Source organism: Rhinolophus hipposideros (assembly GCF_964194185.1).
Source record: "Rhinolophus hipposideros genome assembly, chromosome: 18".
In the NCBI taxonomy this organism is placed as follows: domain Eukaryota; kingdom Metazoa; phylum Chordata; class Mammalia; order Chiroptera; family Rhinolophidae; genus Rhinolophus; species Rhinolophus hipposideros.
Window position 1 is genome coordinate 2,309,937 of NC_138064.1, and position 27,894 is coordinate 2,337,830.

The 27,894-nt window shown below is 50.6% G+C and overlaps 1 protein-coding gene across 5 annotated transcripts in view; it reads left to right on the top strand.

The window, feature by feature from the left end:
- IKZF1 (IKAROS family zinc finger 1) overlaps positions 1-27,894 on the top strand; it is an 88,564-nt gene that overhangs the window by 35,252 nt on the left and 25,418 nt on the right. For 2 of the 5 annotated variants that reach the window (XM_081080266.1, XM_081080267.1), the window contains exon 4: positions 27,337-27,597. The exons of the other annotated variants lie outside the window; for them this stretch is intronic. In XM_081080266.1, coding sequence (XP_080936392.1) covers positions 27,337-27,597 — 261 coding nt within the window. The remainder of the gene's footprint in view (positions 1-27,336; positions 27,598-27,894) is intronic. 5 annotated transcript variants of the gene reach the window in all.

The window sequence follows — 27,894 nt, forward strand, 5'->3', positions numbered from 1 at the left end:
CACTGTAGCCGGATGAAGCCGCCAGAGGTGGGACAGGCAAGCGGCCAGCTGCCTGCGCTGCAGCCTGAGGAAACAAGCCTGGTGCTTTACTTCGCACCCATGTCCTGGCAGCCCAGGCAGGGCACCCTGGCCCAGACCTCAGCCTTCCTGTGTAAGGGACGTCCCGTGCTCACTACCCCAAGCTTTTCTCACGTTTCAGGAGATAGCACGGACTTTTGTGGCTGCTGTGTTTCCTGAGCACATTGTGATCCAGGCTCACAGGTTCAGCACTGTGGCTTTTGTTGTGCTGTTAGTGTCTTTTGATCTGTTTTTTCTCTGTTCTTCCTGTCTTTCCCCTCTCTCTCTCAGTTCCTCCCTCCTTCCCCTTCTTTCCTTCTTTCTTTTTCCCTCCCTCCCTCCCTCCTTTCCTTCCAATATTGACCTTGTATGCAGTTTTATTAAGCTTATACTACTGGAGTGCAAGGACCAGTGACTGCAGCCTTTGGCCCAAGAGTAAACCTTTTAAAGTCATAAAGGCGCTCAGGTACCACACTCCTGTGTGGCAGGTAACCTGAAGTAGCAGGCTAGATGGCTGTGACAGGAAGAGCCAGCCACACAGGCCCCAGGTCATTAGCTCTTGCTTATTGCTGCTTGTTAAGTGACTTAGGGGTTACCTGGTGCAGGATTTGGTGACAGTGGCAGCTATTTCTTTGTACAAAGAAAAACACACAGTGGTGACAAGGTTGCTGGCTGTGGCCCTGGAGAGCACAGGTCACCCACTGAGTGTGGAGCCCGACGATGTGGAGGGAGCGGTTTAAGGACCCACGGCCCCGAGCGCGTGGCCCCGACTGGCCCTTGGGGCCCAGGCTTATTGCGTCGCTCACACCTCTGCAGTTCCGTCCTGCTAGTCCCTTCCAAGCACATACTTTTGAATATTTCCTTTTTCTTTTAGAAATAGTCAGCAGTTCATTTGGAACCTAGACCTTTGAATAAATTGTTGAATTAACCTGGGAAAGCTATTCTTTTGTTCAAAAACAGGGTTTAATAATAAAGTAGTGAGGATTGCTTTCTGGGATGACTTATAAATTCACACTAAAAAAAAAAAAATGCTTCTGGAAGAGAAGCCCAGCTTGTTGTAGATGGGTTTGAAGCAGAAGCTATGGGTTCAAGGCTCAGCTGTCTGCCTTCTCCAGTGTGATGGGGGCGGGCCTCCCTCAGAGCCCCGCTGTCCATATCTCAGGGAACATTGAATGAGTCATACATTTTCCCTCCGTGCACACTGTAAAATGGGACTTTAAAAATCCGTTAGTTCGCCCAACTGCGTTGGAAACGATGCACATTTTGCCATGTGCTTACTGTCTGCATTTCCTCACGTCTGGGTGGATGGAGCAGCCACACCCGGGACCACCTCTGTGTTCATTTCTTTGTCGCTTCCGGTGAAACCTTGATGAAGTCATTCAGCAGCACTGTTTGTTAAGTTCCTTTCCTCATTGTGGGTCATCTGCATCTCACCTTTACACCCTTTGTGATCTAGGGAGCACATTTTACAACTTTCAAACCATTTACCTGAGTTCATCAGAGCACATCAAGAATTCTTGCACCCCTATCCCTCAGAGCAGAAAGTTTGGGAAGTGTCAAGACGCGCGAGCACCCACCCGCATTAGGACATAAGCCGCCACAGGGCTGCCCTGGGGTCTTGCGCCTGTACGGACAGATGGCCAGACTGCAAGACCCTTGAGGGCAGGGCACGTCTCCTCTTTAAGTGTCTTCACGAAACTGGCAGAGATAGAAAATCATCTCGGGAGGGAGTTGAAAGTTGGGAAGCAACATTTCATCCAGCTGATGAAAATAATTAAAACAGAAGGGCAGGGAGCAAAACTTATACAGTTGAGAGGAAACGTAAAATGTATCATCTGAAAAATTAAGTCAAATATAGATGGGAAAATACAGGAAATGGATATTTTCTCGTTTTTGCTGTATAATTAGAATCAGCTGCAGCCTAGAGTCTGTGAAGGTCAGCCCTCTGGCCTCCCACCACCCCTTAAGAGGGCGAGTAATCTGAATTAACTGCAGCCTGGGATCTCAGCAAGGATGAGTGTGCCCCACATGGAATTACCTTCTTAGTAAAAGGTTCAGAGGTGAATATTACAAATTTCTTTTACGCTATTCAGCCTTGCAAACTGAAAAGAAATCTGAATGCATATTGAGTTGTAATGCAAACCATATTCTCTGCAAAGTGTGAGGTCGGACTAGATGTCCTGGGAGTCCAAGCTGATAAGAACTTGTTCCCCCAAGGAGTGGAGTGAGCTGCAAATACCGACTAGAAGGCTCGCTCCACACTCTGGTGGGTCAGCATGGCGCAGCATTCCAGGAGCCAGGAGCACACTGCAGGGTCCTGAGCTGGCTTTGGGGGATGGATTCCTGAGACAGATGCTTGACAAAGACCTACTTCATGCCAGGCACCCCGCTGTGCCCAGGGGTGACCGATAAACAAAAGATTCAGGGGTTCAAAGAGTTTGCCTTCTGGTGGGAGAGCTGAGTAAAGAGAGAAAAATAGTAGAAAAGGAGAAAACGAAACTAAAATAGAAACTGTCTTCTTGTCCCATGGACAATCCTGCCTGTTTGAACATCTGCTGGTTTTAATGAAAATATTTAACTTTAAGTTCACGGCTGCTTTTACTGAACACACACTGGCTATAGTATGCCCAACTCCCTAGTGAAAAGGTGAATCGAATCATAGCTTCTGTCTGCTCGTGAACGAAACAACAGACTTTTCGGAAAGCCTCTAATGCTGACACTTCCTCCCCCCCAGCTCCTGCAGAACCAGCTGTGCACACACACAGTGTGTCTGCCCAGAGCTGCACTAACAGTACAGGCAATTCCCGCTCCCGTAAAGCATGTTCCAGATGCAAGCCGCTGATCGGTGACGATCGCCAGAGCATAAGTCGTTTAGCGTCTTTACAAGTGATGGGCCAGCCTGTTTGGACCTCATGAGACAACCTGCTATAGGTTTCGAGAGAAGCGGATTATTAGGAAAACCCTGGATTCAATGTGCTTCTACTTAGAGCCACCCCTGCAGCCACCTGCTGTATCAACACTTTCTCTTAGTTTGGGAGCCCTTCACATCTAGGAGACAGCTATCATAGGTCCTCTGAATGCCCCCTCCTCCTGGCACAGCATAAACACGATCAGACATCTACTTTGCTTCTCCTCTCTGTTCTCACTCTGCCTGGGCATTGTTCAGTATGCCTGAGTCCTCCCTAAAACACCGCACCCACAGGGTGACACTGGCCTCGGCAGGGAAAGCAAGTGAAGGAGAAAGCCCAGCCCCCGCTTCCAAAGAGCCTCCTTTGTCCAAATCTACTCCTGCCCTCAGGGTGCGATGGAAGACGCATGCCAAAACTGATTTGGCCATCCCATGGGAGTCACCTGTGTTAGCCCTTGAAGCATGGATGGTAAACACACTTCGTGTACTTTTGACCTTAATCACCATTGTGGTTCCCAAGGGCAGACAGCCAAGTAGGAGCCCCCTTGCTCTGGCGCTGCACTTGCCTTCATGCGGCAGGCGCACACACCGGGCCGTCACCTTTGTGCAGCCAGGACCCTTGTCCCCTAAGAACCCATGTCAGTTTCTCAGGAACAGCTACCACGTTTCCCCGAAAATAAGACCCAGAAGGACCATCAGCTCTAATGCGTCTTTTGGAGCAAAAATTCGTATAAGACCAGGCCTAATATAATATAATATAATATAATATAATATAATACCCGGTCTTATGTAAGAATTCCGATTAATTTTTGCTCCAAAAGACGCATTAGAGCTGATGGTCCGGCGAGGTCTTATTTTCAGGGAAACCTGGTAGCTATTGAGATTCACCTCCCTCATCGTGTGAAACGTCATCTGTACCTTCGATGTTTGGGTCTCAGCGCAGGGTCTGGCAATGACCATGGCATGCTGGGTGCAGTGTGTTTCACATGAGCTTTCTAAGATCTTTTGGAACAACTGCATATGCCAGATGCAGGGACAGTGGTGAAGGACAGAAGGTCCTCCATTGAGATGCTTATTTCCACACCTTCTTTGAAAGGGGCCCGGCTGAAAACATAGCCATTTAAAAAAAAAAATCAGATAGTCTTGTTTATTTTAAGATGAAAGTGACACACGCGGCTCACCACGGCCTCCCTCTAATCCCCACTCCTCTAGGATCACTAGCCTCACTGTCAGCACAAGCGTGTGTAACGGAGCCATTTGGGATCGTTTGTCAGCGAGCCAGGCCTAAGGTCAAGCCGGGCTTTTTAAACCGTTGAAAACTAAGCTTTTGCGAGTTCCTTAAAGTGAGCAAAAGTCATAGCACGCATTAAAGCAAAAGCAGACAAATCCGCCATCGTTCCCATTGGAACAGCCCTTCAGCCTCATTGTTTTCTGTGAGGCTGGCTTTGCAGGTGTTGTGTCTGTCCCATTTTCAGTTGAGTTTAATTTTTACTTCTGTCAGTGGAAATGTCACCTTTAAGCAAACGGGTCCTTCCGTAAATCCAGAATTCCCTGAGCTCAGTTGAAAGGGCTGGTGCTGTATCACATAATTTCATGACTCTCTCATGTGCAGGTGGCGTACCGTAGATTTGGAGAGATTTCTTAGAAAGTTGAAGTGAAAGGGAAATCAGGTAGAAAGTGTGCTTCCCAGTAAGATGTGTGTGAATGGCTCTCTTTGTGACAGTTCATGCATTGTCGTGGCTGGTTAGACCATACTGTGTTGCTGCTGGGGACGGGACCCCGCTCCCTAGATCAGGAAGGCTCCTATTCCAAGGTCCACAGAGAAACAGGCGGCCTACAGCCGAGGGAGAGGCATTTTACTACCATCCAAATTTGAAGTGTGTTTTTTTTCTTTATTTAGAATCACAAGATTTTCCTCTGATATGCCAGGGGCATTTCCAGGAAAATTCCCATCTCAGAATGACAGATCTGTTGCTTTCCCATCAGTTGGCCATACTTTCCAAATTGTTTATTCAGAAATAGGGAAAGGAATTTATTTCTTGAGATTTTCAGAAAAACAAATTCTTTGAAGTCCTTGACGGCTGCCATTGGAAATGACATGTCTGACTTTTCAGGAGCCGTGGAAGTCTGAGTCAAAAAAAGGAAAAGGCTGCTGACAAGTGATTTCATGAGACGTCCCACAAATTGACTGTTAGCAAAATCCTCACCTCAAAAAAAAAAAAAAAACAGAGAGAGAAAGAGAGTGGGACATGTGCCTTGAGAAACAGCTATTTTTGGCGTATCCTTTGAGGTAAAACACCTCTGTGAGGTGCTGCTTCCTCATTCTGTGGCGCAGAGACCTGAACACGAATGTGGTGGTTTTGAAGCCATGGACGTCATCATGGCGACTGCACAGACTTTGCCCGTGGGACAAATGGGCTCAGGCACCATTTTGTGTCAGGAATGAACACAGTGAAGCACCAGGCAGATGTGGTTACAGGCAGGCAGCTCTTCTGAAGGTAGACATGGAAGAAAGTAAACACAACAGAACCTGAGGTCGTCCACACAAAACAGTTTCAAGGAGTGAGCTGTTATTTTGCAGTAATAGTACCCGCTTGTTGACTAGCCTGTGCTGAGAGGCTCTGGGCTGACATAACTTGGCGTCAATTGGAGGGAGACAGAGGGTGCCAGTCGTGGCCGTGTGTTCATCTGATGCACTCTTTGGGGGTAGCGTTGCTCTGTTTCACAGATGAGGAAGGTCCCAGCCCCTGCCCGGATGCTCACAATGTCCAGAGATGGCAGGCGGTGTCATCCACTCCTCTTCTTCGTTACTTGGTTGGTTATAAAATTAATGAGGTTAATTGGTGGATCTTCAAATCACACAACCTGTGTGAACCCAACTTTTCGGATTCTGAATCTTTTGTTCTTTGGACGCGTAGGTGCTACCCTTTTTTATTTTAGGTCTGCCTGTTTATGATCTTTGTTACCTTCCAAAGAACAAGCAGTGCTGAATGACACTGAAAAATCCTGGCACTGAACTTTAAATGGCCTTCGGACACTGATAGGAAAGGTGGATCCTGGCATCGGCCGTCCAGAGTGGCTTCACGCTTGCAGTGTTTGTTGGGTGTGCGATGAAGAATACCGAGGGTGAGTCAGGTATGCACGTGCCTCCCCACGGGGAAGAAACACCGCAGTGGAGGAACGAGAACCCGCAGGACACGCAAGGAGCAAAGTCAGCTCTGATGACCAGAGTGTAGGCTGTTCAGAAGACATGACATATCCTGTCCGCTCCAGAATGGGTAGACTTTTAACAGATTGACAGGAGAATCAGGTGGGGGACAATCAGGTGGCCCTGGTTTCTGTGTGGGCCAAGGGGAAGACCCTGCTGCGACCTCAGAAGAGGCCTCCGGTGAACGCATTCCCGAGGCAGCCAGGGCAGCGGTTGTCGGCAGAGCTGACCCCCAAGAATGATCGCTCGTTTGAACCACTGCTTCTGTTGCCTTTCATGAGAGATCATGTGGATGGATCACCCTCCCTGAAGCCCTGTGAGATTTAGGGGATCACTCTTATATTTTGAGTAACGGTACAGGCTCTGTGAGAAATAAGTTTGCGGCAGGGGGGATCCTCCATGCAACATTTGAGTCAAAGCTTAGAAACAAGTCAGCTCATCTTATTTACACATTCATTCAGGAAGCTGCAGTTTTGAAAATCCCAAGTTAGGTACAAGAACCCATGTGAGAAAGAAAAGAAACGATCCCTGAGTCAGTTGGAGTGTCCGAGCAGAGATGTGAGTGGGGGGGTGAGCCTGTGGCGGGCGGGGGGGGCGGCAGCCAGGAGCCCTGAGTGAGTCAGCAGTGATGACCCCGTGGCTTGGAGCCAGCTGCCCCTCCTCTCTGAGCAGCCACACGCTGGTGCTACCACGTCCAGGGCAGCGTGGCAGGAAATCCTGGATCCATGCAGGGCCAAGCTCCTTCAGGAGCCCAGCTGTCAAGCCCAGTCTCTGTCCAAAAGGCAGTGCAAACCTCCCCTCTTCCCTGCTGTTGCCACCTCCTCCGTCAGTGTTCACTGTACAGAAGCCAGGTGTGATTTTCAGGCCCATCTGGGAACTGGGTGAACTGAACAGTGGAGACAGGTAAAGTTTCTGAACCCACCAGTCAGTCTGGCCATCGTCCTGCCCACGATGGTGAGAGAGAGTTTGTTGGCAGGTGATTCTGCAGCTGGAGAGACAGTCCTCAGGCTGGATGTGGAGGCAGGCAGATGGGAGATAAACTGGCTTCTGATAGCACGTTACACCAGACTCTGATGGCGGCCTTACACCATGCACCGATAACAGCCCCGCTCTTAACCGTTAGAAATGTGTCACTGAAGTGTGAAAATATTTACGCTGTTAGATTTCCCATCATCTTCTGTTCTTTCATTCCCTCTCATTTGCATTGGTTACTCATAAATGTAGATCTTTGGTGTGATTTGTACAACCGCTCTGTGTGTCAATCTGTGAAAAGAACTCTTGGGGCTAGCAGAGCTGTCGGAACCGCTGGGTCCCTGATGTTGCATTTCAGTTGTGAGCTTAAAATTGGCGTCATTTGGGCCTCGCCTGGGCCCCTGTGGATCAGTGAACAGAGAGCAGCATGGGCTTGTGGTCTACACACTGAGAGACAAAGACCTGCTTTTAAAAATACTAGCTGTGCTTTCCAACATAAGGCACTGGTGTTTTAACAGTGATTCTAGTTGTTGAATTCAATCTGTGTATTACATCTCTGGACAAAACCAACCAAACTTTATAAGTTCTGATTTGAGATCGCTAAAATACTCGCCACTTCACAACTGCCCATTAGGTACTTTCTCCTCTTTTAATCGTTTGCTAATAGAAAATACCCAAGATCCCTGTCGTTTTATGATACAACAAGGGAGTGGGTTTAACCATTATATTATTTGGGTTCTTTAATTTTAAAAAGTCATTTATCGTGAAATCATGTCTTAAGAACCTTGATAACACGTGTTTTGCATGATTACACCTTAAGGTTGAAACACATGCATTTCATCATTTCCCAGAAGGGGCACTGAATTCACCCATTTCCTGTTTTTAATCTCAGAATGTTCTTTATTTCCTCCATTATCTACTTTCCTGGCAGCAGGACCCGGGAAGCAAACTTTAGCCCCTACCTAAGATTTATGCCCCTTGCACACAGTTGGGACCAAATGGACATGTGCATATCAATGAAGCTCTGAGGAACATGTTACCGCACAGCCGTTCAGCCTGCTGGGCAGTGAGCCGTGGTATCTGGGCCCGTGGAGGGGTGACGGTCGTGACCACAGTTCACATTCATAGCCTACCTCAGCCACATCTCATCATTTAGCATTTGTGGGGGGACAAGATGGGGTGTTTCTTCATGACAACGCTTTCTAGACTGCTCAAGACTGCTCCACTTCACTTTGGGTGTCTTTTAACCCTGCTGGATAAGGACTCTTTCTAGAACCTACTAGACCCTGGGCATTTTCTTCCTAAGTCAAGTTTACTGTTGTAAATGGTCACTCAGGCATTCTGGAGAGAGCACGAGTGGGCACACGCTGTGCCCACTGTAATTGGTCAGAGGGAGAGCTGTGTCACCAGGGCAGTCACTGCCTCGCCCATTCATTCCTTCAGCAGATGCTGCTCACGCCCCCAGTGGAGCCAGGCATCTTTCCCAGATCTTCCATAGGGTGCAGATGGCGGCTCCACTGCCAGAAAGCGCACGTGCCTTCGTCTGGCCGTAGGGGTCTGGGACTTCCCTTCAGAACAAGTCACTGTGGACAGAGAGCTGTCACTGTCCCCAGATGACCCCGCTTGTCTTGTCTGTTAGGGTCGTCTTTTCAGTCTTTCTCTCCTTCCTAACTTGCCACTTCAAATCTGCCAGGTGTTAAGATAAGAAAGAGTCATTTTCACAACTGCTTAAGGTGAGATGCAGGAGCTCCCCATGAGTGAGTGGAGGACCTCAGCATGAGTAAACCTGTGAATTGCAGTTCAAAGGCTTTTTACTTCTCTTTTACTTGGTTGCCTCAGAGACCAGTTTTACTTTCTTTCTCATTCTTGACCTATTGCCACCAGTGGCTGGAGATGGATGTATGACCTGTGGGTGTAATGTCCAGGGCGTGAGATCAGCCGTGAGGCTCTTCATTTCCCCAAGCTTGCATTTTTAAGTTAGGTCGTTCTGAGCACGGCAAAGGGGTTACACTTTCCATCTCTCTCTCTTTTTTTTTTAATTTAATTTATTAGTTTATGACTGGATGAAGAAACTGTGGTACATTTATACAATGGAGTATTACGCAGCCATAAAGAAGAAAGAAATCTTATCATTTGCAACAACATGGATGGATCTAGAGAACATTATGTTAAGTGAAATAAGTCAGAAAGAGAAAGACAAGTTCCATCTCTCTTATCACCACCCCACCTCCCAGGACGGGCTGAATGTCTGGCTACCCTCCAGGCATAGAGGGCTCCTCTTCTTTCCTTGGTAATTGAACTTGAGGCTTAATGTCTGCAGTGTTTAGCCTGTTTGTGCGGGAGAATGGAATCAGAAGTTTGTCTCCTCCTTTTGTCTCATCTCCAGCCGTCATGTTAGGGGTTCTCTGAAGTCACCAAGTGGAGTGACTGACCATGGAAGCCAGTCCTCCGTGGGGATCCTGAGGCCGGACATGCCGGAGCTTAGCTGCAAGACCAGGCCTGTCTGGCTCCGGAGGCTGTAGGGGCTTGATTGCCACAAGGGCCCAGGGGATACCCCTTTGTCTCCAAGACCAGTCTTCAGGTTTGTCATGTTTAGTGAAGGGCTTCTCTTGTTAGTGAATCTCTAAATCTCCTAGCAAGTGGCTAAAACTTTCATCTATTAAAAAGTGTCAACAACCCTGTGAACAGGTTTCTCCTGGAGCCTCTGTTACAAAGTGGGAGACTCGTCCCAGAGCCAGGATGTGGGAATTGTATTAAAACTCAATAACAGAAGCATCCAGAGGAGCAGAGCCTCCCACTGTCTGCCCTGGCTTCTGTCCGTGTTTATCTATAGCTCAGGACCTGAACACACCAGCTGCTTCATCATCCAGTCTCCCTTACCGGGACACTGGGAGAGGCCCATGCTTCTCGCAGCCTGGCTCTCCGCCCCAGCAATGGGATGGGAATGCTACGAGTACTAATCTGTTCATTTCATCTAATAGGTGACCTTGGAGGGGCAGACCGAGGGACAGGGGAGAAAGAAAAAGAGAAAAGCAACGCAGATGTGTGCGGCCACCCCTGTGGGGACTGGGCTTCTACCCCACGTCCCCTCCAAAGACTGCAGGAGGGGGCCACGCATGGCGCCCCCCATTGGCCACAGGCTGCCTGCAGAGGAGGAGCACAGCCCTTCCTGCAGCCTCAGCCCGGGCAGAAAGGAAGTCAGTGGCACAGCTCACAGGGTGCTCTGTGTTACTCCTGCCCAAGGGAGGGTGGATGGCAGGCTGAGGGGACAGTAGGGCAATACGGTACCTGAGGTGGGGTCTTTGCTACCGTGTACTTGTTTTACACAGGAAAAAGGAAAGAACAAGGTCATAGAGGAGAAACCAACTTGCCGAAGCCAAAGGAAAAAAAAAAAAAACACACCCTGAGGCTTTGGAGTCACAAGCCTTTAGTTACTGTCTCTAGCATGTCTGCTCTTCTCCTGGTTTGGTTAAAATTAGAGTCAGTGCCCTTGTTTCACAGGCCTGTGGCCAGAAGGGAGGACCTGGCACTCTCTGTGGTACAGAGTTGGCACTGCAGGTGCTCTGTGAAAGCTTCTGGAATGAATAACCTGAAGTTTATGTACGTAGGAAACGTTAAGTGTTTTGGTTTTACATGGCATGCTTGGACCACAGCACTCAGTGTCACTCTTCAGTGTCCCCAAAGTCATGTTGGGGTAGGGCCTTGAGTGATGCACCGAGTCATCTAGAACTTTCACCCAGGAAGCCTGAGGGTGGGGTCACTGGGTGTGGAGGAGGGCGGGCCTGCGCCTGGGTGGAGATGGGCCTCGCCGGCCTCCTGGCCAGCCTGGGGCAGTCAGCCTCTGTCCTCCGAAACTTGGGCAACCTGCTGGATTCTCAGGGAAGTGGCCAAGCCCAAGAGAGCACTCCTTCCCCCTCAGACAGAAACTCAACTAAGGGCACTGAAGTTGAAACTCCTCTGGGGTCTGTGCCGTCTGTGGGCAGTGGCAAAGGGTTGAAGAAGTAAGGCGTGGCCAGGGTACTGGCCGACCACCACCGGGGAGGCTGGACAGCAGGCGGGTGGGAGACACGCCAGGCCCACCGCCCCACCGCCGAGCTCCCTTCACAGCAGCCCATTTTAGATTCATGGTGGATTTGAACGTGTCAGCTCGCAAGGAATAAATTGCAAGAAATACTTCTATGAGGGGACTACTCAAATGGAAACTTTCCAGAGACAATCCGTCATTTTCCTGGGGTAGCCAGTGTTTCTCTTGCAAAATAAGGAAGAGGGAAAACTGTGTATTAATTTAAAAACCTGTGCCTGTGAGGGAACTTTCCATCTGAATTTGGAGACCTGGGGAGGTGGCCAGGAGAAGGCATCCTGGGCTGGGCCCCCCGCCCCTCTGCCAGGGACCTGTGAAAATAGGAGATAAGGAATTTTTTCTAAGCAACCTCCAAACTGCCCAGCTGGGAATGCCTCTGACTCAGGGTTCTGCCCCAGGTTATCTCCACAAACAGAAAATGCCGCAAACCGGCTAATTCACAGTTTCTCGTTTTTCCCTAGATTTCAGGGTTTTCCTGCTCTCATTTTTAAAAATGATGTTTACAGGTTTCAAATATACACTTGTAATTTCTTTTCCATGAGTCCATTATTTTTGTCTCCGCCCTAAAATTAAATTTTTGATAATGATGTGAGGAAATTTTACCATGTTTTTTCCCTAGCTTTTTAAACACAGGAGAAAAAGAACAGAATGGCCTCCTAGAATTACAAGGAATTTCTGGATCTCGTAGCACTTAGGGCAGACACGCAGGGGACCCCAGCCTCTGTCTGCTCAGCCAGCGGAGTGGCGAAGCACATGTGTCCCTCTCCCTCTGCGGAGGCTGAGATCATGCCCTTTTAGAACTTTACAGAGACACAGAAAAGGCTGTGTGAGTGGATCAGTGTGTGCGCACGCGCTTTGCTAAGCCACCAAATGCAATTCCTTACTCTTGCTTCCCTTTCTGTCACTTCTCCATAATTCTTTGCATTTCGGTTGGGCTGGTGTCTCGGGCAGCTTCCTCTTTCCCTGCATTCCTATATTTCATTATTTGCCCTTGTTCCTCTTCTAGGCCTTTTACAATACAGCCAGGAGGATGTGGAAACCCAGTTACAATATGACACACAGGCGGCAGTGTCACAATCACACTCTTGGGCCCTGCCTCCTGGAGGCATCTGGATGAGGCGGGAGGAGGAGGAAGATAAATGGCTGCCGAGGGGAGATGACAGAATGCAGAAGTGGGGGCTTCTGGAAACCCAGGGCCTGGCGATCGCCAGGATGGTTTTCCTCTAAAGCCTGGCATTTCGCATTAGCAGGGCCGCTCCAGAGTGGACTGCCGACGGGTGGTGCAGTGGAAGGCCCTGGGGTGAGCATTTTGGCCACAGGAACCCAGCAGCTCAGAAGCTACTTCCCAAGTGGGAACAGTGATCCTGCCTCAGACACCCGCTGGCTCCCAGCTTCCCTCTTTCAGACTGCGGGCTGTTAGGGACATTCTCTGCACCCTCCCCAGCCATCGCCATCCTGACGCCTGACCCTGTTACCACCACGAGACCCCAGAGGAGGGGGCGTCATCTCAGCTCCCTTGGCCCCCTCTGCATCCCGCCAGGCACACAGCTACGCTGGCATTTCCACTGGGAATTCCCTGTTCCCTCTTCTCATTTTGAAGGTTGCCCTGCCGGGAGGCCAGGCTCCTGTGTCACTTCTCCTACCAGGCTCCCCTGCGGTGGGTGCAGTCTTGTCTCGTTGAGGACCAGGCCCCGAGCTGATGCTGCCCCCTGCCTCCGGCCAGGCTACTGTTTGCTGGGGTCTTTCTCTTCTGCCCCTTGGACACTACACTGTCCCGCAGTCAGAGAACGTATTCTTGTATAATTTCCTCGTGACTCCCTCGGCCTTCACAGGCACACGTGGGCCATGTCTGGAACGCAGGTCACTCCTGGAATGATACGTAATGCGGCTCATGCAAAGGGCCTCACTTCATACACTCACTCACTGAAGCCCTGGGATGGAGGGCTTGCAAACGTCTCAGCCCCACCAAGATGACTGGAGCAGGATAGCACATTAGCTCCCTCTCCCATAAAATTCTCATCTCAGACACTATGTTTTACTCAGCTTTCAGAGCCCTTTGGTGTATATGGCAGCCTTGGCGTGGCATAGGGGACATGGGGCAAGTGGACATACATGCTGGAGAATACAGGGTTTGGAGCCTCGTGAGTTCAAGGGCCTGCTCCCCAAGTTCCCAGCAGGGGACCTGGGGCAGCCAGGTGGCCGTTCTGAGCCTGCTCTCTCTCACTTGGGAGTCCTATGTTCCTCAAAGGGCTGCTGCAGGAGTGAAAGAGAGGAGCTGATGGATAGAAAGTGTGTCACAGTCGCTGGCACCCGGTACCCGCTGATAGATGTGGGAGCAGCCTAACACGGCTTGGATTTTAAACGGGAAGAGTGCAAGAGCCACCATGGTTCTTTTCACATATTTCCCAGTAAGTGGTGTTGAATCAGAAAACTCCAGAGAGGGGAAAGAACGGGAGGAACCGCCCTTAATTCAAAGAAATGTTGCTTAAGTGAAGGACAGGACTTTTTGAGACATGCTGATCCTGAGAAACAGCTGACATCTACTAGGAAAAAAGTGTGATATTTGGAGGTTTTTTCCAAGAGATGTGAAATTCTGGCAGAAGTGTTGGGAACCCAGAGGCTGCTGAGGAATGTGTGACCCCAGACAAAGGCCGTGGGTACAGCCAGAAGAAGGGGTGCCTCAAGTCCTTGCTCTGGGACAGCCACCCCTTCTACCTCCAGGCGTCTGGAGATGTGAGCGGGCGTTTATTCTGGTGCTACAGCTGAGACTGAGCGTCAGAACAAACCTGACAGGCCCATGACTGTCAGGTCCCAGAGCTTCTCTGGGTGGTGGGCAGGGAGCAGAGCCCCCCTCCCTGAGCCCCCTTCATCGCCCCGTGGGCTCCGAGCCCTGGCCTGGACTAGCACTCGGAAGAACGTCCCGGGACTTCGTGGGAGGGGGACAGATCCACTTGTGCGTAGTGTCTATCAAGCCTAGAGCTGCGAGTTTGGGAATCGTGAGAGGGGCGTGGGGGGAAGGGAAGGGGGCGGGCTGAGAGAGGAAGCCGTACAGAGTTCCTGAAGAGGAGAACTATAAAATGGAAGGGTTTTGAGAGTCTTCTCTCCAGGTTAGCCATAAGGTGACTCTTATTAAAGAGCTTGAAGCAGCCACCTCTCTTGCCTTACGTCCCCTCACAGCCTGTGCGCGTCCGTCATCAAGACGTAGAATTCTGTCAGAAGCCGCAATTCCCTACCCAGAAGCCTCTACGGGAGTGCTCCCCAGTTAAGACAGGGAGGGGGCTGAAGTTCATGGTGGCTTGTCAGTGCCCTGGACACCCGCTCTGACTGCTGGGCACCTGTCTGCGCCTGCTGGCAGGGCGGGGGCTGGGAAAGAGTTTGGGGTGATGGGGAGCCCCTCTGATGCTCGAGCCCCAGGGACTGCTGTCTGCCTCTCTGCACTGCTGGCTTTTGAATGTAGAAGTCACTGTGAGGGGGCGTTCCACGTGTTCAAGTCTGCACTGCACCGCCTTCGTAAATATGTGTGCAGGAAGAGCGGCCTATGTGTGCCGTTCACACGTGTGCACACACAAGTGCGCCCTGGTGCACAGGCCGGCTGCATCCACCCACCCCTCTGCTTCTGTCCCCGCTACAGCACCTTCCTCAGCCCGGTCTTTCCTCTGCAGCCAACTTGACAGACACGCCGAGGTGTCTTCCACTTTCCACTCTTCCCTACCCCAAGCCCCCCAGCTGGCTGCCTGAGAAACATGCTTTTGGGAGGAGAACAGGAAGGAATGGGAAGGCTGGGATGGAGGTGTCATCCCGTATACTGTGCAAAAATCACCAGCAGCCCCAGAGGTTTCAGCACGAAAACTCCACGAACACTTCCATTGAAGCTGGGGGATGAGGGGCCACACGCTGTGGCTGAGGGACCTGGGACACTACCGCATACACTGTTCCTTTTCCTTTGCTGAGTCACCATTTGCTTGGAATTCTGGCAGGGACCCCTGCGAGCCTCTGGAAGGGAGGGACAGCAGGGGACCCACCCTCTGTGTGTCCTGGGGGAGATTACTTTATCTCTGGCCTCCCTGAAGCAGGGCCCGGGCTCCTGGAATCTCTGGGGCTTGACACAGTGCCAGCTGTGGGGACAGGCGGGAATGGCCAAGAGTATCTGCAGAGCCTGGAGAGGGGCCGGGGCGCGGTGTGTGCAGCGAGGCCGCAGGTGGGCTGGGCAGCCCTCGGCATGTCAGAGCAGCTTTTCCTGTGCCTCCTCCATGTGTGACAGTCCTCAGCCCTCAGGGCTGGGGCGAGGTTAGCAGTCAGTCAGAATGCTGCCTGTCCTCTCCGATGCTTCCTCTGCCGAAATCCTTTGACACTGGCAACGGCAGCTCGCCCAGTGCTCCAGCGAGAACGTGCTGCCAGGAAAACCACATCTAACATGTGCAGCTGCAGCAGCTAGAGCGCATGCCGGACGGCGCTGCAGACACTCAGGCAGCTGGTGAGCTGGGCGGCCTCACATCCCTGCAGGCCCTTCTTTCCCATCCGCAAGTGACCGCAGCCACCGTCACCACGGGAGGTGTGTCTGGTCCCTCCTGGCCTTACAGGGCCTGACCCCCACACCTGGGAGGTCACCCACCAGGCAGCACGTCCACACTCCTGTGTGCAGCCAGACTTAGTGCAGTTTCCAGAATAAATTGGAATACAATTTGGAATGGAAAAACAAAACAAACTTCATTCGCTTATACCCAGGACCTCACACTCTGAGCCTCCCCGGGCTCATGACAAGACCTTGAGTCTTGTCGTTATTTCTCCAGCTCTCATTTGTTGCCTGAAAATGTCCCTTCTTCCTTCTCCTTTTTTTAAATGCTTGAACTAAACCTTCTCACTGTTTTTATTATTTTTTTTCCGTTTTCTCCTCTTCATTATTTTCTTCAGATTATAGAAGTTGGAGGTGAATTTTAGAAATTTCATCTTAGTACTTCTGTATACTTGCTACCTTTAGAATAGGCAAATAGAATTTTTACCAAAAAAAAAAAAAAAAAAAAAACGAACAGTAATTTTTCTTCAAAAAGAATGAAAAAGCAAGAAGGCTGTAACATTCAGGAAACGTTCCTAAAGCTATTCTTGAACCTGTTGAATGTTTCGCCCCACACTGTGGTGAGCTGTCTCAGACGGGGTGCGGGATGCACCGGACTGGGGCCTCGCCCTGAACGCCTGTGGGCCGTCCTGCTCAGCCTGCCATCCCCGCAGGTACTCGCAGCAGGAAAGCCTTTGCTGATCCGCGTCTCCCTTTCTGAACTGTAGGTTTATCCATCAGGGTTTTTTCCATCTTTTAGTTCAGTGGGGAAAATGAAGATTGTAGTAATGAAACATAAACTCAACTAGGACACTCCCCTGGTTGTCCTAGATTGAGGGAGAGAGGGGGGTGGGAAATTGGCTTTTCCTGATCTGTTAATCGGGCTGTTGTTTAGGTCTGTACGTGGTCTGCTCTGCACGGCACATCTGATAGCTGTAGTTTGACTCGGGCCACCTTTGTCACGTTCCTCTTGAAGCAACCAAAATTGTCCCATGCCTGGCAGTTCGCCTGCAACGCTGAAAGGGAAACTCCCAGGTGGAGGTGAGAACCCACCAGGCGTATTTGGGTGGCAAGGCCTGCATAGACTGCAGGGTGTCGGAGCCAGCAGCATTCCCCAGGACATACATCTGTCTTTACTTGTCCCCGGCAGTGGCTTGCAAAGCTCTCCCTGCTGTTTTCCTCCTTTGATGTCATTGGCTGTAGCTGACCCCACAGGCCCTGGAGTGTGTGTTGACAAGACGATAGCTCTTTCCTTGACCTGCTGTGGCCTCCCACTAAGAAAAGAGCTGCAGTGTGCCCAGGCTGCTAAACAGCAGGGCTCTCATAAGCGTCACGAGAGCCTGACAACACGCATATGACTGTTCCCACAGGATGGCAACTGAGGCTCAGAGTAGTTGGCCTTAGCCCCGCCCACACAGCTGGTGGGAGGCAGAGCGTGTGCCAGACCCCGCCCTCTGACCTGCAGGTGCCTTTACCTTCCACCGTGAGGTGACACAGGCAGAAGAAGCCAGAGGACCCTCTCCAACAGAAAGCCAGGAAAGTTACACATGAGGGAGAAGCTGGCAGAGTGCCTCCCTTGGTCTAAAGGCACCAAGTTTCCTGGGAGCCTCACTCATAACTGACACGCGGAACGCACCACTTTCCACCACACGCTTTGTAGCTCAGGTTGAATGTAAGTGGGTTTCTGTTCAGATGTGATGACGCCACAGAAAGTCGGGGTGAGGAGTTGGCTGAGTCAGCAGGGGAGGGGACCAGGGGGACCACGTGCCTGCAGCCTCTCCTCTGAGCCAGAACTGGGCGCGAGACCACATCAGGTCCAGACCTGGGCCTGCACCCCAAGGTTCTGCGCTGTAGCAGCACCGGGCGAGGGCGGGTTCTGAGCCGGCTGCCCAGGCCTGGAAAGGGACCGCGCCGCGGGGGTGCAGTCCTGCAGAGGGCGGGCGGCGCCAGCTGCGCAGGGACACCTGTCTCCCTGCAGGACGCACACCTGTCGGGACCTGGAGAATGTGCTCAGCCCGTGGCTGAGGCTTAGTTAGGAAATAATTACATGCACAGCTGAAGGGAAACTACAGGGTGTATGCAAACGAGGTGTAGCTGCAGGGTTGGGTTTGTCTTGCCTTTTTCCAGAAGGTTCATCCATGTGATTTCCTGAATAGCATTAACTGTGAGAGAGTCATGCTCACTGGGACCAGTCCTAGAGGATATGACACAAGGCGTGGGACAGAGCAGGCCATGGGCACTTTGGAAAGACGGATATGGTGTCCGTACAGCAGTTTTGAGGGCGATGGGCAGGGTCGATGGCAAGGGGCACGGGTGCAGACCCCTCCCCGTGCCAGGTGGTAGGCAGGCGAGGAGCCTTGCTGGGGGAGGCAGCGGCTTCGTGGACGTGCTGGGATGTGTGTGCCTGGGAAATGGTAGGAGAGGAGCCTCAGAAGGACTCGCGAGGAATTGGCTGTGCAGGCCCACACAGGTGACCGTGTGCGTCTGGACGTGTGGGGCCCAGAGAACAGCAGCACCACACCTGTGGGACGGGAGGAGGGCTGGCTCTGGACAGGGACCTCGAGTTTGGATTTGGGTGGCAGCATGAAGAGAAGAAAGGACAGCCAGGCGGCCACTGAGGCCAGGACAGTTCCCACAGCCAGGAGGCCCTGGCATGCCATCCGGACAGGACAGGACTGGGTGTGTTGTCACATGTCCCTATGGTATATAGTGACCCGTCCATTATGAATTCTCACCAGGTCAGCCTTCCTATGGAGAAGCAGAGCGGCTACTGCTACATTTTGTTTTTTTAAACTTGTTATAATGTTTAGGGAATCAAACATTAAGAAAAAAATTTAAAAGTTAATTTGAATTATACTAGGCAAAGGACTGATACTCTTGAAAACGAACATTTAATGTCTAATGATATAACATTATTTATATTAAATGGCAACGGGTAAAATGGAAAATTCTCACAAAACTATGTATTTCAAGGCTTACATTACAACCATCCAAGACCCGCCCGTCTCCCTTCTCTAACAATGAGACAGATTTTGGATAACATGGCATTCAGTTCTAAGCCCTTGGCTCCTTGGCCCGAAGGTTTCCCAGGGAACATGAAGTCCTGCAGGGCTATACTCATCACACACACACACCCCCTTTGGCCTTGGAGCTGAAGGACGGTGTTAAAGCTTGACTTTCAAATCAAGTCATATCCAAGCGTCTGCAGTGTCTCAGGGACCTGTGGCAGTGACGTCATTTAATCAGAGCATTTGGTACGTATTAGGTCACACATTGCAATGCCCCAGTTTTGAAAGGGCAATGCTTAGCTTTGGAAGCATCTTTGCCTTTCCTCCATGATCTGAAATGGTTGTGCCTGCATGACTCAGAGCAACTGAGGTTGGAAACGCTGACAGGAAGGGTCGGAGCTGAGTGAAGACTAGTGCCTGCAAAGGTCACTGCGCGGTCGGGACCCCACTGTTGACCATGTAAACCCCCAGCACGTGAGCACCCAGGTAGACCGACTGAAGTCAGCTCTGAGTGACGAGACACATGACAGTAGTGACTTTCTCTGTTAGATTTGGACGGTCAAGGAACAATAGAAGTAGAAGACTCAGTGTGTGTTAGGAAACAATGAAGCTAGTCCATTCAAGCCACAGCTTTGGAAGTATCTCTCAAATTGCGTTTGCCCACTATCCCAATTTGTAATAAGTTTTTCACCGGGGGTGGGGGGAGAGGGAGGGTCTGTGGTCAGATATTTTAGGATAACACTGGCTCAGGCAGCAGAGTCCAGAGGCCTGCAGGACACCATGGTCTGCACTTGGTCGATTCAGTAGTTCACCCAACAAGTTCAATTCCACAGCCACACTGTACTCATAACGAGGCACTGTGACTGCACTCATGGAGAGAAAACTGCATGCGTGGGCATGCAGTACACACGTGTACGTGCGTGGTAGCCAGTTAGTTTGAAGGCACACTCTGGGAAGCTCTGACCTATAAAACAGAACAAGAACTTGAAGATTCGAGACACTGATAACATTTATGAGGGCAGCTGATAAGGAACACCCACAGAAATTGGGTAGCTCTCACCGAGGGAGAACCAAACACTCATTTTCCTCCACTCACTCAGGGTGTCGCATGAACGTTCTCTAATTTCTGTGAACACTTTCTAAGAAAAAGCTGGGTGCACAACATGTGCTGTGTCTGCCCTGAAGGAGCACACAGCTTTGCGGAGGATGAATGCCTCCCAGGAGACTGCATCTCGGACCCGCTCGCACCGGTTCAGCTGAGAGATTTCCCATCGTTCTGGAATGGGTTAGGTCACCACCCTGAGATGTCTGCCACACCCAGGTTGCTCCAAACACTGTGATGTGATCCTGAGCAGGCACTGTTGTCTTTGCAGGTGTTTGAGGGCCAGTCGGCGCTGATCAGTAGTTAAATAATGGCTTTGAGCAATGCTTGCTTATATTTAAGAAAATAATGCTTTCTTTTAAACTCTTACTATGTCTGTCAAATGGTATCACAACCCAGCTTTCTTTCTTTTTGCTTCTTTATTGCAGTTGCATATGGGGCTGATGGCTTTAGGGATTTTCATGCAATAATTCCCAAATCTTTCTCTCGTAAGTATACACTTTGCTTCTAAAACATGGAAACGTGTGTTCATTTCATACTCAGTTTCCATAGTGCAAATATCATGAATGCATGTTTTTTTCATCACCTTCCTTCATACTTGACAAAAAGAGATAAATATTGACCATTCCATCAAGTACATCACTTATACAAAGTACGTATGTGACATTTTAGATGGTTGAAAGAGCCTGCTCTTTGTGGTGGCCGTGGAGGGAGACTCAGCAACAGCACGGATGGGATTGTTAACTCTACTAAATACTGTTAAACAGGGTTGTTATTAACCTTGTATTATCTCTTTTTTTATTGAGTAGCTGATAAAATGGCCAGACTTTCTGTCACCAGGAAACAACCTAACATGTTCTCAAGATAATTTTCCCAAGTTTGTAGGACAGGAGAAAGACACATCCTCTCCTTCTGTCGCTCTGAAGTATTAATTTCAGAACTGAGAAAAGTTGCAGGGCCTCCAGGCCGTTGGCCGTTGGTGCCTGGGGCCTCGCAGTCTGAGCCGACAGACTTCCCACTTCGTGCCTGGGTGCCATTCCTGATCTGAGCTGTTAAACCAAAAGCAGGTGTGGATTTCATCTTTCTTTTTCAGGCATTGAGAGATGATAGATGACATATATATGTGGGCAACATTCTCGAAGGAGTATTTTAAGGAATGGACAGTGCTTTTGAAAAATGTACCCATAGCTGAACATTCAAAGTGATACGAGTGGGTTGCCCCCTAGAACTCAGACGCTTTAGAACCTGTATGAGTAAGTTCTCTCACATTGGAGAGCGACATTAGAACACAGGTCGTGCTTGTTAACACTGTAGCAAGTGCAATACAGGCTTGGATCTAAGGGTGTCAGGAACAGGTAGAGATGGCTGTCTGACATCCTGGTCTCTAAAGGATTTCGCAGGGTCAACCTAAGTAGGCTCCTTTCTTACGAGCTACATTGACTGCTTTTCCAGTGTACGAGTATAAAGGTACAGAGATCTTTCTCTTACTGACGGTCCTTTAATTCAACACCAGCTTGATCTTTATTTCTGTGGGATATGTGCATATGTACATACATAAATATTTACATATGTGTACATATGTGTATGTGTGCTTATATGATTATATAAAACACGAAGGTACTGGGACAGAGAACTCAGCGTAATTTTGAGATGAACAGTCACATGGTTGAAATGTCGAGAAGCCAAGTGCACTTCAGAGGAAGCTGATACAACCTAAGACAGACTGTCACTAAATCTGAGGATGTTTAGGCTGAAGCAGATTGCAGTGTGGAAGCAGACCTCTGGGTGAAGACAGTGTTTAAAACAGGGCAGCATTTAGAGATACGTAAGACTGGAGTTTTTGTAAGATAGATTATAGAGATTTTGATGCACTGCCTGTGTATGTACTTATACACATGGGCTCACAAAGTATTAGGGTCTTTCTCTCTTTCTCCCCCTCCCCCATGTACCCAAACTGTACATATCCCCTCGCACAAGTGGCTGTTCTTCTTGACGACAGATCTCCCCAAGCAAACAGCAACCAAACTGTTCTGGGCCAACATCACCACCTAGTGGTCAGGGTGGAGAAGTGTCCTCACCCCTCACCTCTTCCTTCTTCAAAAGTAAAAACATAACCTGTTTGACCACCTTCTTTATCCCAGTTACCCGAGGAAATGCAAATATGCTTGTAACTTGTTCTCTTTTCATACACTTCCTATTTTCTCTCTTTCTGACATCATTCCATTTAAAGGCCTAAAACATCAAATAAGGATAAAAATATTCCTAAGCATGCACCATGACAAGAAAAAGAAGGAAAACTCCGACATTTAAAATGGTATAAGTTATAATAAATGGTTTTATTAACCTTTAAGATGCTTAAAAGTTTTCATAAACCTCTCCTAGAGTTACTTCAGAAACACCTACATATCTCCTCTTCATCTCAAAATTAGCCTCGTTCCAGATACAGTATAAATATTTTTATTCCATTTGATTTTTTCCTGGCTAGTCACCAGTGCTGCAGGAATATTTCTTCCATTTTTAAAATTTAAAAGATTGAGGTTCCGTGGCCTAAACTGATACTATAGTGAAGATCTCAGAATGTGTTTTCAATGGAAAAATGCAGCCTGAGTACAAACATTTACCTGACCAGTAAATATAAAGACACAGCCCCAAAAGAAACGAAAATGAAGAGGCAGCGTCACGCCCTTGGACGGTGGGGCTGCCGTGCGCGGCAGCTGTGCACCCAGAAGCTTGCCTCCGTCCTGACAGCGTACAGCTCGGGGCCGCCTCAGGCCTCACCCCCGGCCCTGGGTCCCCTGGCTTCTCCGGGGCTAACCTGTCTACGTGCTAGAGTCCACTTACATTCAGGGGCGTGCGGGTCGCTCTTAGGACTGCTGTGTTACTAACAACGTAGGCCTCTAAAATACGGAACAATGATACTGTCATTTTTCCAGATGTTTCATAGCCTCTGGGAAGGCAAGCAGCTTTGAACCAGGGTTGAAAACATCCACTCGTAAAGCCACACCTATTAAATAGTAAAATCGGGCCCCGTCAATAGAAAGGCTGCAGGGTAGGTCTCGGCCCTGGTCCCAGGGTAAAGGTCTATATTTCCTCAGGTCGGGCCAGCACCTTACTGAGAGCGCCATGTTTCCAGGGTGGGGGGCGGAGTTACACAGTATTTATAAGTACAGTCCCTCTATTCAGGGACAGTGTCACATTCACAGAAACAGTATCTTAGCAAAGCAGCTCCAGGCCCAGGGAAATGGCTCAGACGGAGCGGTGTATGAATTCAGAGCAGAGTGCAGGCAGGCGGTCAGCACGAGCCCTGCTCAGCTTTCCATACAGAAAACACCTACGGGCTGCACCCGAGTACAGAACATTCAATTAGGGGGACCGACAACTTCCCACTGATGTCCCCACAGGAACTGGTTTCCGTCCCCCACTGACTTCCTTCCATCTGACCACGCCAGGCTCTGCTTGGCCCTTTCCAGGAGGTGGCCAGCCTGACCAGGGCAAGGGACTCAGATTTAGATTAACGCAGAACCTCAAGACTGCATCTTGGATGATCTTTTTCCCAGCCTCGTTGCTAATCGGCCTTGCCATCAGCTAAAACCCCGAAGCCTTTTCTCACGTACATAATGAAGCCAAGCCTGTAACCCCCGCTTCCATCCCAAGCTTGTGGTTCTTAAATGTGCATTTTAACTTAAGTGGACCTTACATTTACATCTATTAGATTTCAACTTCTGAGATCCACTCTGTTTGCCATTAAGGTAGTTTTATGCCCTGATTTCTGTCATCTACAAAAATAAGAAGCATGTTGCCCGTATTCTCCTCCCAGCCCAATGGCAGACCTGTTTTCACAGACCCTCCTCGGGGGGCAGAAACCTCTCACTCTGCCATGCAGCCAGCACCCCATTTGCACCCGTCCTCAGACACGAGAATCTTCCCTCTACATTTAGGGACATTCGCTCATGCTTGCATCTGACACGCTGGCCCATTTCTTCTCACCAGACCCCTTTGCCCCAGAAGTCATCCTTTCCCACCCTCAGTCCCCACAGACTTCCCTGTCATCAGAAGGCCCAGAATTTGTGCCCAGAGTGCTAGCAAGCTTCCAGCTCTAAAATGCTGGGCCTCTGCTGTCTGACTCCTGTTTCGAAATGTGTGTGGCATTTGCTTATGTGGAAGCTCTGTCCAGTTCCCGTTATCTCTGGTTCCTTGATTTAGCCGCACTGACTGGGGGTTTTGTCTGCGTTTTTTGAGAAACCTAGAATAGCACAGGGTCCTGAATTTCCTTCTTTGAGCTTTGCCTCTTCTGGTGCTGAACATATCTACCTAACATTGTACCTGGGGTTCCTCCGTGGTCTCAGGGTAATTTGTCAGATGCTCTCGGGCCTGAGTAGCCTCCAGGTTTTTTGGTCCCATGACAGTTCTCAGAGAAAATATCCCATGACATAATCATGATCAAGTCCCTCCTTCATGAACCACTAGTCAAGGTGGGGACGGGTGTCACGTCTTCTGGCTTGAGGACCTCTGTGGCATTAAGGAGATATCACCCTTGCTTTCCCATCACGCCGTCATCCTTCCCTCCTGACAGTGTCACCCCCTCTGCAAGCAGCCTGCCATAGGGGAGCATGTGCTCCTGGGCTCAGAAACCCAGACGTCACCCTCGTGCAGCCCTGCTCTTCCGCTCCCCACACCATCGCCAGCCATCCCCACGAGCCACAGAGCACCATGGGGTCGCAAAACACCAGGCTTTCCTGACGCAGAACAAGTGGGCGTTCTGGGCAACCGCCACACACCATCTACTACTGCTGTGTGTCTTTGGGAAAGCAGGAGTCTATTCTTTTCACTTCTGGCCTCTAAATTTATGACATCGAGCCGAGTGGAGGGCCAGCCAAGGGGTGACGCCGACGCTGTCCCTCCATGTGGTCTCCTTCCAGCGCCAGACGCCCTTGGCCTGGGTGTCAGCTTCGGTGTTGGAGAACTTGTCGCACCCAGTCATTTGCCCCACTGTGCGCTGAGGCTACAAGATGACAACTAGAAACAGCCCTGGTGAAGGAGTTCAGAGGCCTTGGAAGCTGGATGGGCATGTTTCCGGTGCAGACACGGGTGGGCAGTGGGCCCTGGGGAATGAGTCTGCTTCCCCCTGAAGAGACAGCTGCTCGGCCCCGAGAGATGGAGCCCACAGAGCGCAGGTGGGAAAGCCTCTGCGGGCCGCTTGCCCGCCTCCCTGCCCGTCTGGTCTCCCCGCTCCTGTGCCTGGAAGACTCTCCCTGGTGGCTGGGAGAGGCCAGGAGGCCGCTGGGACACAGGGCACTGCTGAGCCTCTGGTGTCAGGATCCAGTAGGAAGCCCCTTCTGAGACTCCTGATCAGTGGGTCTTCAGAATACTCTAGAGCAGGGCTGTCCAAACTGTTTTCAACGGTTTTCACCAAGGGCCATATGCCGTAAACTACACAAACAGCCGGCCACTCACTCGAGGTGAAGTACTATTGCCTCACCTGGTTTATTTAAGTAAACTAAATATATTTTTGGAATTTGCTGCGGGCCAATTAACAATGGATCATGGGCCGCAGTTGGCCCGCGGGACGCAGTTTGGACACCCCTGCTCTAGTGTGATCCAGGCCCTGATGGGATCTCAGCTAATTCATTCCATGCTCTTATCTACCTGTAAGTCTTCTCTCCAAAGCCTTAATGGGCAAACCTTGGCTGGATAGCAGTCAGGCTGCCTGCAGTATCTCCCAGCTCTACCACTTGCTAGCTGTGTGACCCCCGGCCAGTTGTTCACCCTCTCTGTGCGTGAGCATTTTCACGTGTAAAATAGGATACGAGCAGTGCCTCTCTCATAGGCTTGTTGTGAGTTCAAGTGCCGGCAACATTAATGGGATGAGTGGGGCCCCTCGGTGCAATGGGTCTATGGCAAATGAGCCTCCATGCCCAGCCACTGTCCTAAGCTAACTTCTCACCGGCTCAGCCACCAAAACCTCACGCCGCCCAGGAGGCCAGTGTAGCAACAGAGCCGTGTTTGCAGATGAGGACACCCAGTCACAGAGAAGTCCCGTGGCTCGCCTGGGGTCTCGGAGCTTAGAGAAAGTGGAGCTGGGGCGCCACACCAAGAAGCCTGATGCCAGAGTCCAGGCTCCAGACTCCCAAAGGTAGAGGGAGGTGTTGGGTAAAGTCAACGCGGTGAGGTGCTGTTAAGTTGACCGTGATAAACAGTTGTTCTCAGACTCGGGTGGACGTCACAGGCCTCTGCGGGGACCAGCCCCGCTCTGCGAGTTTGTGACAATCTGCTCTTCTAGTAAATTCTCAGATGCTGCTGCTGCTGGTCCAGGGACCCCACGGGGAGGACCACCGACCCAAAGCCCTGGTCACAGGTTGTGGTGGTCACTGTGGTCTGTCCCCAGGGTGTTTTCCTTGGCAATTTCCTGCGTGCTCTCACCGACCTGTGGAGACGGATGGAAACGATGGTTTTCAGTGTAACGGCAGCCCCGTCATGGCAGGTTTGGGTTCCTCCACGCCCCCCAGTCTGTATTTCAGGAGAATGCACATAACATGCCCCTCACTGCGTTTACCAAGAGAAATATGGGAATGATATAAATAATTGCCCTAAATGTGACGTAAAGGGAAGGAGAAGGCAGGGGATGCAGCAGCCATTGTGTCTCGACACTAGCCCTTCACCCCACACGTGGGCTGTCTCTGAAAAGCAGGTCTCAGTCTCTTCCATTCACAATGACCCCAACCGACCCTTCAGCCATCGTAACAAATCGATGGAATCGTGGCTGTATTTTAGGATGCAGCTTTCGTTAATATGATGAAATAAAAGGGAGTTAGAATGATAATGTACTAAAGAAGCAAACAAATCTTCCAGGAGTCTGTGGTCAGAAGTTGAGCATGCATTTGCTGAGGTTGGTCCCAGAGTTCATGAATACACGACACGAAGAAAGGCAGCGTTCTAAGTAGCAGAGTTTCTCAGCCTTGATAACCACCAAGTAGGGTTCTCGCCAAGCCAGGTCACGACCCCTGGGAGGTTGGATGATGTGACAGCGCTCAGCTGCTGCTGTGAGGGGCTCGTCTGGCAGAGGTGCCACCTGGTAGTGGGCCTCCGCTTACTCCAGAGGCCACACCAGGCTGCCACTGTGGGTCTGGTGACCGTGGCTTTCTTAGAGAGAGGACCTTGCTGCACAGTGAGGATTTAGGGATGGGTCCCTTATGCATTCTCAGGCACTGCCACTCGTGCCTGCGGCGAGGGCAGGCCGGTGGTCCCCAACGCCTTGGTTTGCTGTCCCAGGCCCTCTCGGCCCCGTGGGCTGATCCGTCCACCACTCAGGACGCTGTCCATGTGGCGGAAGCTGCAAAGAAGCTCTGTTTCGGAGCTTTCTGCTCCTGTTGGGTCATCCTTTTGCTGCTGTGTTGCTTTGTTTTGTTTTTGCGATGACACTGAGTGGCGCCCTGTATTGTGTCTTTCAGCCAGTAATGTTAAAGTAGAGACTCAGAGTGATGAAGAGAATGGGCGTGCCTGTGAAATGAATGGGGAAACATGTGCCGAGGATTTACGAGTGCTTGGTGCCTCGGGAGAGAAAATGAATGGCTCCCACAGTGGCCAAGGCGGCAGAGCTTTGTCGGGAGCTGGAGGCATTCGACTTCCTAACGGCAAACTAAAGTGTGATGTCTGTGGGATAATTTGCATCGGTCCCAATGTGCTCATGGTCCACAAGAGAAGCCACACTGGTAAGGCTTGGGGGAGTCGCAGGAGGTACTTCTGCGTCCTGTCTGGGCTGCCGTGCTCAGGGTGCTGCAGGAAGACGGGCGCTGGGCGGTGGCTCCACGCCACAGCAGGGTGTCACGTTCTCATTCCAAACGACGTCGGGCGGGACTGCTAAACACTCACCCATCCGACCGCAGACAAGTCAGCAACAGACAGAAAGGGAAAGTTAGCGGCCTCTTGTGTGTGTGCGAGGGCCGGCGGTGATGCCCACTGAATATCAGCCGCTGCGCTGTTAGGTGGCGCCTGCCAAGTTGTTAGCC